At 65.9% G+C, this 13472-nt stretch overlaps 1 protein-coding gene and 1 long non-coding RNA gene across 4 annotated transcripts; one reads left to right on the forward strand and one right to left on the reverse strand.

The window, feature by feature from the left end:
• The first annotated feature begins 283 nt into the window (after window positions 1-283).
• Window positions 284-9042, forward strand: LFNG (LFNG O-fucosylpeptide 3-beta-N-acetylglucosaminyltransferase). Of its 3 annotated transcripts, none has more exons than XM_032394220.1 (8): window positions 284-797; window positions 5280-5328; window positions 5835-5952; window positions 6059-6212; window positions 6312-6397; window positions 6807-6972; window positions 7438-7523; window positions 7762-9042. In XM_032394220.1, exons 1-8 carry the CDS (start codon window positions 369-371, stop codon window positions 7826-7828), a joined length of 1155 nt encoding a protein of 384 aa, XP_032250111.1. In that variant the 5' UTR covers window positions 284-368; the 3' UTR covers window positions 7829-9042. The 3 variants fall into 3 exon arrangements, with proteins under 3 accessions (XP_032250111.1, XP_032250112.1, XP_032250113.1); XM_032394221.1 differs by having other exon boundaries at window positions 6810-6972; XM_032394222.1 differs by having other exon boundaries at window positions 5853-5952.
• A 49-nt stretch (window positions 9043-9091) lies between these two features.
• Window positions 9092-11692, reverse strand: LOC116625567. Its single transcript, XR_004298102.1, has 3 exons — window positions 11518-11692; window positions 10262-10335; window positions 9092-9670 (listed from the first exon to the last, which is right to left on the reverse strand). It is a non-coding gene; the product is annotated as an uncharacterized LOC116625567 (long non-coding RNA).
• Between the last annotated feature and the right edge of the window lie 1780 nt (window positions 11693-13472).

The raw sequence follows: 13472 nt of genomic DNA on the forward strand, positions 1-13472 counted from the left end.
CGGCCGCCCGCGGGGGACGACCTGGGCGGGGCGGGCGTGCACGTGCTCACAGGGGGCGGGGCGGCGGCGCCCGCCGGGCCTTTCCCAGACCCCCGCCGCGGCCCCACGTGGGCGCTGCGAGTCTCGGGGGGCGACCCGCGCGAGGTCCCGCCCCAGGGCCCCGGAGCCAGTGAGCGCGCGGTAGGGGCGGAGCCTCGCGGAGGACCACGCCCCCGGAGGGCGGAGTCCGGCGGGGAGGTTTAAGAGCGCGGGGCGCGGGCAGTGGACAGCCGAACGCGCCGCGGGACCCGGGCTCCTGGGCGCCGGTGTGCGGGGCAGGGCAGGGCAGGGCACAGCGGGCAGGGCGCGCCGGCGGCCGCCACCCCACCATGCTCAAGCGCTGCGGCCGACGCCTGCTGCTGGCGCTGGCGGGCGCGCTGCTCGCCTGCCTGCTGGTGCTCACGGCCGACCCGCCGCCGCCCCCGGTGCCCGCAGAGCGCGGCCGACGCGCGCTGCGCAGCCTGGCGGGCCCCGCGGGGGCGGCCCCGGCGCCCGGGCTGGAGGCGGCGGCGGCGCCCGTTGCGCTCGCCCGCGAGGTGCACAGTCTGTCCGAGTACTTCAGCCTGCTGACCCGCGCGCGCAGAGACGCGCGCCCGCCGCCCGGGGGCGCCCCCCGCCCCGCCGACGGCCCCCGGCAGCCCCCGGCCGAGTCGCTGGCGCCCCACGACGTCTTCATCGCGGTCAAGACCACCAGAAAGTTTCACCGCGCGCGCCTCGATCTGCTGCTGGAGACCTGGATCTCGCGCCACAAGGAGATGGTGAGCCCCCACGGCCTGGGCGGGGTAGGGGGGTGCCGTCTTGTGCAGCCGGGGGCAGTATCCGATGGGCGCCAGGCTGCACATCTGTCCAGCTGCCGGGACTATGTTGGGGGAGTGACGCCAGTCCATCCCTTTCCAGCCCGGTCTGCCTGATGGGGCCACTCTCCCCATTGAGTTGTGCAAGTGTCAGAGGGGGACCCGACCCCATCCAACTTCCAGAGCCCTGGATGGTGTGAATTGATCCTACCAGCTGCCATTGCTTGGGGTTGGTGCTCTGTGATGTTTCTCCCCCCCCCCCGCCCAAGCATTGGAGTGCATTAATAAGGTGCTATTGTCCCCAAACCTCCACAAGGCAGATTCTTCGTGTGGCATCCACCTGGGCTCAGACCCTGCCCTGGGGAGGAAGACTTTTTCCTGAGTGGTGGAGTGGGGGGTTAGAACCCCCGGTATAGGGCTGGTCCCCTCTCTCATGAGTCTTTTCTATGGGATGGGGGGCAAGTCATTGTTAAAGATAATTTGGAGTTGGGGTGTGTGTTGGTGAGCCCTGGAGAATCCCTTTCCAGAGAGAGCACTGGGGTTTGGGGGTCTGTGCAGAGATCCTGTCCCCAGAGCACAGGAGTCTTTGGAGCCTTGAACTTTGTGCTTACTGCACCCTAGTTGAGCATTGACTTCCTACACATAATAAAGACACACCCCACTTTGAAAATCTCCCTCGAGGCTGCAGCAGAACGGTTGGGTTGGGGCGGGACGGGGCAGTGTGGGCCCTGCCAGGGGAGGGGTATTGAGGGAACAGCCGTGGGCTGGGAGATTCAAGGGACTAAGTGGGCATCTGGGGTGAAGCTGAGGGACTCTTGACCAGGGTGAGGGCTCAGAGAGGACCTCACACCCCTTCCTCCCTGTTTAAACCTCAAGGCCTGGGATCTTCTGGCGTGGTGGAGCCCTGTTTGGGGACAGGGTTCTGGTGAGGTCATGATGGGGTCCGGGGGCTGGGGGTGGGGAAGGGTTCTTTCTGGTTCCGGTGTGGGGAGGGGGCCCTGGGAGCCCCGTGGCAGCCTCCTGGGAAAGCAGCAACCCCTTTCCCAGGGGCTCAGCGGGCTGGCGGGAGGGGGCGGCGGGGGCCGTGGGTTTTGTTTGGCCGCCGGGCCGTTAGGATTCCCAGCGCCCGGCGGCTCTCACGCCGGCCGCTTGGGCAAGGTAACAAAGCCCCTTTCTCCAACGGAGAAAGGCGTCCGGCCTCTTGTGCGCAGCTATGCGCTCCATGGGAACCGCCACTGCGAGCTGGCCACTCAGGTTGCTTGGTGATGAGAGGGCCGCCGGGCCCCCCCCATCCCTGACTGACAGCCCTTGTGGGGCACCATCCCTGAGCCAGGCACCCTACCCCCCAGGACCCTGCCTCCCTGCTGGGTGACCTTTGGCAGCATTCGGCTCCTGCTGGGCCACCACCAGCTCCGAGGGAGCACCTCTCGTCTTGGACTTGGGGGGCTTTCTCCAGCAGAGGGGATGTGGTCGAAGGGTCTTGGGTACCAGTCCCAAGCCCAGGTGGGTAATCTTGGGCAAGACCTGAGGCCTCTCTGACCCTCCGTCGCCTCATCTCTGGAAGGGGACTGGCAAAACCTGGAGGCAGAGGGAATGAGCCCAACAGTTACCCAGGGTCGGGGTGGGGGCCGTCACTCTCCTGGGCCTTGAGGTCCCTGTTGAAGGGCCACTCAGGTTTCCTTCTTGCCGGCTGAACCCACCCAGGAGAGGCTGCGTCTGCCCCCAGCATCGGCTCATGTGTCACAGCAAGCCGAGGCTGCACATCGCGTTGTGGGGGAGGGGGTCCTTGAAACTGTCATGACCCAGGGCCCTCCTCTTCCAGTCCTGCGCATGGTGAATCAGGCCCAGTCTGATGGGGGAGGGGGACGCAGAGGAGTCAGGGCTTTGGTGGGGGGAAACCCAGAGAGGCTGTGCAAGCTGAGAGTGGGCATCTGACCCACGTGGAGGGTTGGAGGACTTCCTGGAGGAGGTGCCATTTGAGCTAGACAGACAGGACCAGCATGGAGCATGTGTAAGAAGAAACTTCCAGCAACTGGAGTGATGGGGGGTGGGGGTTGGTCAGCAGGGGCCACACTGAGACAGTCCTCAAAGTCCAGGATGAGGGGCTGGACCTTCGGCCCCCACATCCCTCCCCCACCCCTCCCAGGAGCGGGCCAGGCTGCAGCGGCTGCCACCACAGCGGCCACAATTGCTAGGGGAGAGCTTGGCATCCTGTGTTTCTTTGAATCGCAGCTCCAGGAACAATGTCGCTTCCTGTGGGTGTCCCCCCGCCCGCTCTGGGCCAGCCCTGCCGCCCTCGCTGCCCTGCTCTTCCTCCTCCAGCCCCATCGTCGGGGAAGTGGGGAGGAGGCCTGGCCGGCCAGGCGGCGGGGTGGGGCGGGCTCAGTCCCGGAAGGCACTTGGGGCTAGGCTGGCACCACGTCTGCCCCCGCGTCTGACCACAGGCTGGAGGCTGCCCCTCTCTGGTCCTCAGCGTCCCCAGTGTCCACTCAGGTAGTAATGGTGCCCACCTCTCAGGGCCATTAGGGAGACCAGAGAAGGGAGTCCGTGTCCGTGCTTTGCTCTGGGTACAGGTGAGCTCTTGTGCCCATTTGACAGAAGGGGATCCTGAGGCTCTGAACCGCCAGGCAGCCTGTCCCCTCCTCTGCCGGTCGCTCTGATGTAGGGAGATGGGAGGCCTGGCACCCTCACACCCCCACAGCCCCACCCTCCCTTTACTCCTCTCCAGGCCGCCCGCCTTGCTCTCCCCCCAGCTGAACAAAGGTGACTTTAATCTCCGTAGCCTTGGGCTGGGTTTTTAGGGCACCACCAGAGCGCGGGAGAACAGGCCCCGCTTGATCTCATTAAGAAAGCATTTTCCTTCTAATCCAGGGACGGCAGCGGCGCGTCCGCACTGGCCGCCTCAGCCTCCCACAGCATTCCTGGGCTGCGATGCTGGGGAGTGGGCGGGGGGCTGGGTGCGAGTCCGTGCGTGCGGGCTGCCTTGGGGTGCCTGCAGGGCTCTGGAAGGAGGGGCTGCGAGTATGGAGAGGGTGTCCACCAGGCCTGCCCCTTCCCCAGCGCACAACAAGGTGTGATCGGCACCTTGTGGCTTCACCTGAGTCTGGGCTCCGGTCTGGGGTCAGGCTGGGCAAGCAGCCGGGGCCGCCGAAAGGAGGGTGGGGACCCCAGCTGGGTCTCCCAGGTTGCTGGATGCGTACTGTGCTCTGGGCCTGCACATGCTGGATCCTCCCTTGGACCCATACGAGGAAACTGAGGTCTGGTGGGCATGGAGGTGGGGGTTCTGCTGCCTGTGCTCAGAGCACCCGTCCCCACCAGGCCCCAGGCTTTGCATTCAGCCAGGCCTGGATGCGCTGGGCGGCACGCGCTGGGCGGGCCGGGCAGAGGAAGGAACATTCCTCCCCGTGTGCTGACGGGCCCAGGCGGGTGCCGGCAGCTCCTGGCTCCGCCCCGGTGCCCCCCCCCCGGAGCGATCCTGGCAGGGGTGGCGCTGTGCTGGCCCAGGTAGAGCCTTGATGTGGCCTTGGGCAAAGCCTGTGTGCCAGCCTGGATTTCCTTGCCTGAGCAGGAGGGTGGGGGGTGCTGATCTGCAGGCTGGCGCACCCGCCGTTTCCCGCCTCAACCCTCCTGCCCGCTGGAGTTTCCAGAGCACAGTGGTGCCTTCTTAGTCTCAGGGAAGGTGACCTGGCCGGCTAGTCACACCGGCCGGGGCGTGGGGGGGCGGCCTTGAAGGCCCAGCCCCAGGACTGCAGTGCTGTGGCCGCACCCCTGCCCGGCGGACCTCTCACCCAGCGCAGCCCAGTTAACCAGGCCAGCTGTATGGTAATGGGCAGCGCGGCCACTCCCGCTTAACGCGGCCGAGTTAAGGCCAGCCCGGCGCCCCTCGCCGTGCGGCCCAGGACAAAGCTGGCGGACAATGCCTGGTGATTCATCCTCCCTCCGGGCCCTTTGTCCGCCAGGGCTTGGCAGCCGCCCAGCAGAGGCCTTTGTCCCTGACTGATTGAGACTTGGCTTCCCAAAGCCGACCTCCTCTGCCTGTCCCCCCCCCCCCCGGCCCTCTGCCCCCTCCCGCAGGCTGGGTGCTGTGTCAATAAGGGTGTGTGCCCTGCCAGGTGTGCGGGGCGGGCGAGGAGCCGGTCACCTGGCGGGTGGGCGGGGCGCCCCACCTGGCTCGTGCCGGCACAGCCGCCGGGCGACCTTGGGCCCAGCTGTCGACATGGGAGGGTGGGGTCTGCAGGAGTCCCGGCCCTGCTTCTGCTTAGGCTGGACACTTGAGACTACCTACATGGGTGCACGTGGGGAAACTGAGGCCCACGGGAGGGTGGAGAGTGGGTGTGACTGAGCTGTAGCTGCTGAAGCCTCAGGGTGCCCGGGCCTGCACCCGCTCCGTGGCCCGGGGCTGGGGGACACAGAGCCGCCTGTTCAAGGCCACGTTTCTCCTTCCAGACGTTCATTTTCACCGACGGGGACGATGAAGCCCTGGCCAGGCGCACGGGTGAGCCCTGGACTTGGGGAGGCCGGGGGGGCTCCACTCCTGGGAGGAACTGTCCCCTCCCTCCTCCGCTCCCCCCTCCCCTCCGGAGAGGTCACGGAGGCCACGGGCCAGAGAGGGCAGTTTACTCAACTGGTTTGCTCAATGCCCCGCCCCATCACTGGGGGGGGGGGGCACCCAATTCTCATGCAAATGAGGTCCTTTCAGCTCCCGGGGCCCTTTGAGCTGATGTGGCGGCAACAGGTGGCCGGTGCTGGGAAAAAGCCGCCTGAATGGGCAGGGGCGGGCCGGGGTTGCCCCGGAGGGGGTTGGGCTGGGAGTGGGGGGAATGTGATCCCCGGGCGGGAGCCCTGTGCTGGGGAGGGGGCAGTGGGAGGGGGCCGCCTCGGGGCACAGCTTGAACCCAGGGCGCCCTGGGACGGTCACCCGCTCCGTCCGCTCTGCTCTCACGGGTGGGGGGGGCGGGTGTCGGCCGCTGACCTCTCTGAGCCAGCTCGACCCGCTTACAGCCCCTCCCTCGCTCCCAGGCAACGTGGTCAACACCAACTGCTCGGCTGCCCACAGCCGCCAGGCGCTGTCCTGCAAGATGGCAGTGGAGTACGACCACTTCATCGAATCGGGGAGGAAGTGAGTGTCCCGAGGAGCGCGCCCCGTCCGTCCCCTGCAGGTCCCCGCCCTGGGGCCCGCCACCCTTGACGCGCTCTCTCTCCCTCTCCCGGTGGCTTCTCCGCAGGTGGTTCTGCCACGTGGACGACGACAACTACGTCAACGTCAGGGCTTTGCTGCGGCTGCTGGCCGGCTACCCGCACACGCAGGACGTGTACATCGGCAAGCCCAGCCTGGACAGGCCCATCCAGGCCACAGAGAGGGTCAGCGAGAACAAGATGGTGAGTGCGCCGCCCTCGCGGGCCCGAGCCGGGGGGCCAGGACGCCTACGGGGTCCCTGGAGCCTGGGGCGAGGGTCTCACCACGCTCCCGTCCCGCAGCGCCCTGTCCACTTCTGGTTTGCCACCGGCGGGGCGGGCTTCTGCATCAGCCGTGGGCTCGCCCTGAAGATGAGCCCGTGGGCCAGGTGAGTGCCCTTGGGCCCCGGGCTGAGCCTGCCCTGGGTGCCAAGGCCTTCCCAGCGACGGGTGTCCCCAGCCTCACGTGCAAGGGCGGGCTGAGTCACAACCCCCCCCACTGGTCACTACCATCGGGCAGGACTCCTTTCTCCGCTCGCCCGGTAACCCCGACTCAGAATTATCCAGCCGGTTCAGAGGAGGGTGCTGTGCGGGGCTTCTGGGAGGGACGGAGCTGCTGACGGGCCAGCTGGTCAGTGTTCTGGTCCACACCCTGCTCTGCAGGGGGCATGTTCCCCTCCTTTCCTCCCGGGTCTGGCTTCTTCATCCCCGGCTGGGTTCTGGCTGGCTGGGTCCGGCTGGGCTCCCAGTAGGTGTCCAGCTCCCGCCTTTGCTCATGGGCCGGGCCCTGTCCTGCAGCAGGGGCCACTTCATGAGCACGGCCGAGCGGATCCGCCTGCCGGATGACTGCACCATCGGCTACATCGTGGAGGCCCTGCTGGGCGTGCCCCTCATCCGCAGCGGGCTCTTCCACTCCCACCTGGAGAACCTGCAGCAGGTGCCCGCCTCGGAGCTCCATGAGCAGGTGCGCCTCCCAGGCCCGGGGGGGGGGGGAGGGGGAAAACCAACCCAAAGGAGGGGGGGGGGGGGGGGGGGGGGAGGGAGGAGGGAGGGTGGAGTCACTGTTTTAAACAGGGAACATAGGAAGGGCCCCACTGTTGCCTGCCCCTCGGACACCCAACCCCCACCCCCCCACCAGCGGGACCCTGCTCAAATCCTGGGACACCTACTCTGTGCTGTTTGGGGGTTCTCTTGGCCCTGGCCGGGCACTCCACTAGCCTTCGCTGAGGCCTCCACCCTAGACTTTTCCTGGGTTGTGCAGAGCAGGTGGGGTGTGGTGCAGCGGGACTCACAGGCCTGCCTCCTTGGGCCGAGGGAGGGCAGAAGGCAAGGCTGTTCCCTCTCGCAGAACCATATGGACAGCCGTGGACAGAGCTGGGGACGTGGGGGCCTCTCCTGGTCTCACCTAGGCCCTCCCTTCCCCCCACAGGTGACCCTCAGCTACGGCATGTTTGAGAGTAAGCGGAATGCCATCCACATGAAGGGGCCCTTCTCGGTGGAGGCTGACCCGTCCAGGTGAGGAAGCAGGTCCAGAGAGAGGCTGGGCCTTACGTTGGATTCCTTGGGGGTCTGCTGGGGCTGGAGGGGTTGTCTGGGGGGGTCTGCTGGGGCTGGTACACTGAAGCAGCAGGACTACAGACCCCCAGGAGCCTTGCTCAGGGTGGACCAGGGCCCCTCTGCTGCTGTGGGTCTGAAGATGGGTGCTCAGCACCCTCTCCCCCCCAACAGACCTGACCCTACTCTGTCCCCACAGGTTCCGCTCCATCCACTGCCACCTGTACCCGGACACACCGTGGTGTCCCCACAGCGCCGTCTTCTAGCAGCCGTGGTTGAGACCCCGTCCTCGGGCGCCCCTGGTATCCAAAGGGCCCGGGGACCTGTGTTGTGCCGCCCTGGCCTTGGCATTCGAGGCTCCCCCAGGGCCGTGCCTACGTGTGTGTGTGCGCGCACCGCGTGCCCGTCCATGGAGCAGGCTGCTGGGCAGTTCTGTTCTGCCGAGAAGCAAGCACAAGGGCCACTTGTCTGCCCCGTGGGGCCGCGGGCTCCAGAGCCCCATCCCAGAGGATGTGCATCAGAGGTCACTCTGAGGGCAGTTTTCTTATTACTGCGGGGTCTTTCGGCAGCGTGGGGATCAGGGGCTGCCCTGCAGGGATACGCAGGTGCCTTTCCCTCCCTGTCGGGTGCAGGCCCTGTGCTGGGGCGGGGGGGGGCCCAGAGCCCCCAGCACAGCCGAGCCAGGCTCAGTGCAAGGAAGCTGGGTTTGGGAGGAGCGGCCCGAGCCCCCTTCTCCCGCTGAGCTCTGGACTTAGAGGACTAGCAGCCCCCACCCCCCCGGAAGCCCCTAGTGGCCGTGTGGCTAGGGAAACGGGCTCCCCTCCCAACCCTCCCTCACCGCCGTCTCTTTGTCTCCCCGTGATGGAGAGACAGAGCTGAGCATTTTATCTCCTCTCCGAAGTCGAGAGAACGTCGCCCATAGTGGGCGTGCCTGTAAATATTTGTGACAGTATTTTTTTACTGTGCTTGTTTTTCGTAAGGGGGTGGGTAAAAGGTAGGGTGTTTTTGTTTTTTTGGGGGGGGGTGGGTTTATCTTTTCTGTGGATCAGAAAAAGCAGAAGCCAAACTTGAGATAATCTTTGTTGTTTAAACGGAGGGAAATGTCCGCCACTCCGTGTATTTATATGTCCCGGCCTCCGGACTGCCCGCGCCCCGTCCTGCACGGTGCCCGTCTCCCGCAGGCCCATGGGGCGTGTTCTGTCTTCTGTTTTTCTTTCTGCAAAGACATAGCTAGGAAAGCGAACGATAATGGAAAAGTTCTCAGGGAATTGAAGTGTGGTTGCTATGGTGACGTCCTTTGCTGTGAATAAAGGTGCTCTTTGGGGCAACCCGGGGGGTCCTGGTCTTGCTGGAAGTTGGGCCAGAGACACAGGTCTGTCACAGGTCTGTCGGAGGGCTCCAGGGGGCCTGGGGGCCTGTTCGCGCTCCTGTGGGGGAGACGGATAGAAGGGACTCCCGAGAGCCACCTGCAGGTGCCCAAGAGGCGCAGCCAGCCCAGGGCACCGTGGAAGTGGTCGGGGGGGGGGGGGGGGGCTGGATCGGCAGGTCTCACCCAGAGGAGCAGCCCATAGGCTCTGTAGCTCCAGCTTGTGTGGGCCTAGCCTTCCCCGGAGGAGGGAGGGGGCTCATGGGGGCCCAGCCTGGGACCTCCTCATCTGGCTTCATCCCCATCACAAACTCACAAGAGGCCATATTCTTGTCCCATTTTGCAGATGGCAAAACTAAGGCTCAGAGCCAGTGACAGCCAAGGTCAGGCAACTGAGCTGGCGGGGGTGGTAAAGAGCTCAAACTCAGAGGCCTGGTGGTATTGGATCCTGGCCTCCCCTTGTGCTGGGGACCCCACATTCGACCTCGCCTCTGTGAAGGGGCTCCATGCCTGGACTGGTCCCGGAGCTGGGCCCCCAGGCCAGCTGGACGGAGGCTGGACGAGGATTCACACCGACCTTGTTTTCTGCCCACTCCCTGCTGCTCGCTCTTCCTCACATGCAGCCTTGGCAGGGTGGGGGGGCAGCCGGCACGCCCTCTTCCTCACACAGAGCCCCCGCTGCACCCCCTGGGCTCCAAGTCCCCTGGGACCTCCATGTTGGCCGCTCTGCTCCACGGTTAACCTTCTCAACATGTCAGAATAAAGACAAGTGTTTGCAAAGCGCCTCCTGTCCCCACCCCTGACCTGCCGATGCCAGTCCCATCCCAGTAGCCCTGTGCTCACATACCCAGCACCCCCATGTGCAGTGTGTGGCCCGGGAGGCCCCCCCCCCTTCCTCACAAGGCTTGCTGGAGGCTCCTTGGGCCTGGGGGCAACTGGCCAGGGCCTGACCCCACCTCGGCCTTGTGTAGCCCTAAGTCAGTGGAGTGGGGTTTGCAGAAGGGCTGGAGGGGCAGCTGTCCCGGGGGTGTAGGCAGTGACGGGGGGGCAATGGGGGGACCTCAGCATCACAGCCTGATCCCTGTCCGGAGGGCACTCTCGCGGACATGCTGAGGAAAGGGGGCTGCTCAGGTTTTGGGGGGCAACCACCTGCAGGCAGACGCCAAGGGCCTCCTTCCTGCCCCCCACCCCGGGGGGAGTCAGAGGAGCCCCCTGCCCTGGCCCGAGTGTCGACCCAGGGCCCAGCCACTGGCAGGAGCCTCCCCGCGGAGCTGGCGGGGCCCTGCAGCCCTCGCGGGGACAGGTGGAGCCTGCCCCAGAGTTGGGGACGTACCTGGTCACCTGGTCGTCACAGCTGGTCCAAACTGTCCAGTGTGGGGAGGAGGCCCTGGGAGCTGAGGCCTTCATCTGAGAACAGGGATAAATGAGTCCTCAGGGCTCTGGGTCTGGGAGGCATGGGGGTGGGGGCTCAAGCCCTGGGGCCCTTCCCTCTTCTCAAGGAAAAGCTGGGTGGGGGAGGGACGGAGAGGGGAGGGACGGAGGGAGGGAGGATGGTTCCTCCTCAGAAGGGGAAGCAGGTCCAGCAGGGGCAGATTTCTCCCATCTGCTGCCCTCAGGGGTGTGAGGAAGGGGCCTTCCCCCAAGATGAGTCACACAGCAGAAGCGTTGACCTCGCTCTCCCCCAGGGCAGGGCTGAGGGGTGTCATGCTCCCCCCCTCAAACTGCCCATCATTTGTGGGCTTTCAAGATAACACTGCAACCATAGGGGCTGCTGGGTGCCCCTCCACCCCCTCGGCTTCCGTGGTCCAGGTCCGGGAGGGGCCGAGGGGTGCGGGTGGGGCCCTTCCCTGCTCAGTTTAAACACACTTCCCTTCACCTGGGGCCATCCCAGCCCACTGGCCCCAGAGGTGCATCTGAGCCCGATGGAAAGGAGGGCTTTCCAGAGGTGGGGTGGGAGAGGCGGCCATCTGGGTCTCGGCACAGCCCGGCAGGGGTGCGGAGGGGGAACTGCTCAGGATGCCTGGAAGGCTGGGAGGGAGGACGGGCAGCGGACTGGGTCGCCATAAGGCTCTCTTCCCTGCTGGGGGCTTCAGCCAGTCCTGCCCCTTCTAGGCCTGGGCTGGGGGTAAGGGGAAGACCAGAGCCAGCCCCATCTTTCTGTCAGACCAACTGGCCCGTCCGGCTGCTGCCCACCCCAGCCCTGGCCTGGCCGAACGTTCTTGGAGGTGACCCCCGCTTCCCAAGCCCTTTCTGAGCCCAGCACTTGGTCCATCACTAGGAGGAACCCAGGGGCCTGGGGGGGGGGGAGGCTCCTGTCTGAGCCCCCTCGCGGTGGTCGAGGTTATGTCAGCATACTGACTTAGGGCTGAGAGCTGTGCTGCCCCCCCCACGTGCCCCCTACTGGCTCCGGGCAGGCTTCTGGGACCCCCCGACTCAGGGTGCAATCCACCTCGGTCCTCGGGTACCAGCTGGTGGTGAGAGCTGGTGCTTTCTCCCCCTGCCCAAACCCACCTTCCCCAGGAACCCCCAGCACCCCGGGGCACGCCCCTTGCCCTTCGAAGGTCACATCACGAACCTGAAAGTTCTTACCAGTATGTGGTTGGCCAAGAGGCAAGCTCCAGCCGGCCACCCCGGCCGCCGTCCCGCGCCCTGGCTCTGAGGGGGGCTGGTCGCTGCATGTCCTCGTGGCCCGTCCTGGCGGGATCTTTGGGTCGTCCCCTCAGCAGAGCCACGGTGAGCCCCAGACCGGCCGCGCCGCGGTCAGGGGGACTGGCAGGGAATGCAGAATGTCCTGAGCTCCTGGACGGGTCCCCCCGCAGTCTCCCGTCCTCTGGGCGCCCAGCGCCGCCTGCTGGACATGCCTGCCTCACTCCTGGAGAGATGCTCTTTCCACCACTGACAGACCCTCCTCGTTCCTGGCCTCCCGGTGGTGGGATCGCCACGCCTGCTGCCCACTGTGGGGGTCCGCAGGCCCCTCCTTCCGGAAAATGTTGGCTCCTGGCTCACACAGGCTCTCTCTCCCACCCTGCTCCTGCGTCCACTCCTGCGTCACTCCCCAGACCTTGCCTGCCCTGCGACCCCACTCTGCCTCCACCTCTTGTCTGTCCAGCTCCCTCCCTCCCATTTCCTGACCCTGCTGGACCCCCAGCCCCCTCACACCTCATGGGCTCGTCCTCCCCTGCTTGAAGTCCCAGGTCCACTCAGGCCCGTGAACTCACCTGCACCTCCCGTGGCCTCTTGCTTCCACGTCCTCTCCCAGCCAAGCCTCTGGTGTCTGGCCTCCTGCGCCCGCCCTCCCCACCTGGGCAGCTGCACGGAAACACTGCCCTCTGGGGAGTCTCACCCTGAGCTCCAGATGGAGCCTCGGGCCCTTGGGGGATCTCCTGTCCCCGCTCTGTCCCTCCTCTCTGGCTCTCCCACAGCCCCAGGGTGGGGGGGGCTGTACCTTCTTTGCCCCCAGCCCCCCACTTCCTCTGGCCTCCCTACTTCATGAGACCCCCCCAACCCCCACCCATGCCCAAATGCTCTGACCACCAGGCCAGCAGGGGGGCCACACTCCTGTCTATGGACTTGGGTCCCACCCTTCTTGGTGACTCAGGAAGGCCACTCCACCGACGAGCTATGCCCGCGGCCTCCCCCAGGCTCTCCCGAGCCAGCCATCAGGCTTCATCACAGCTGCTCTTGTCCAAGACTCCAGCGGTGTCCAGGTGGCTGAGCACACGGGTCACTTCCTGCACTTGTGGAACCTCACGATCGGCAGCACGTGACACGGTCCCTTGTCTCTCCTCCACACTGTCTTCGTGCGGCTCTCAGGATGCCCCCTGTCCTGGACTCCTCCTGCCTCGCTGGTCGCTCCTCCCCACTCCCGACCCCAAACATGGGCTCTGCTGTCTCCTCTTTGGCACCCACTCCCTGGGGGACGTCACCCTGGCTCGTGGCTTTCAACACAGTACCCAAGACAAACACTCCAGCTGGCTGTCGCCGCCCAGTGCTCTCCCCTGACCCCCCCGATTCGCTGTTCCCCCTGCTCTCCATACCTCCCCGGGGGGACCCAATAGACATCTTAGGCTCAACATGTCCAAAGTGGACCACTGACCCCTGATCGCAAACCTGCTTCCTCCCCAGCTGCCCATCTCCGTTTATGACACCACAGACCCCCCCCCCCCCCGCCACAGCTCCACCCAAACCTCACACCCACCCCCACAGTGTGCCAGAAAGTGCTGTTGGCGTTCCTTCCAGAACCCAGGGCTTTCTCACCACTGCTTGGCTGGCCAGCACCCCGCCCGGGCTGCCCTCAGCTCTGGCCTGCACCGTGGCCAAAGCTTCCTCTCTGCTCTCCTGCTTCTGCCCTGGCTCCCTTCCCAACTCGCCAGCTCGGCCCATACCGTTAAAACGAACGGTATGAGGTGGTGTCGGTCCGCTCAGATCCTCCATGGCTTCCCCTCCCGCAGAGCCAGTCTCCAGGGCCTTATGAGACCCACAGGCCCTTTGAGATCCTCACACCTCTGCTTCCTCTCGGACCACCCTTCCTCTGCTCTCCATTC

Source organism: Phoca vitulina, unplaced genomic scaffold (genome assembly GCF_004348235.1).
Source record: "Phoca vitulina isolate PV1807 unplaced genomic scaffold, GSC_HSeal_1.0 scaffold79, whole genome shotgun sequence".
NCBI classification, from domain to species: Eukaryota; Metazoa; Chordata; class Mammalia; order Carnivora; family Phocidae; genus Phoca; species Phoca vitulina.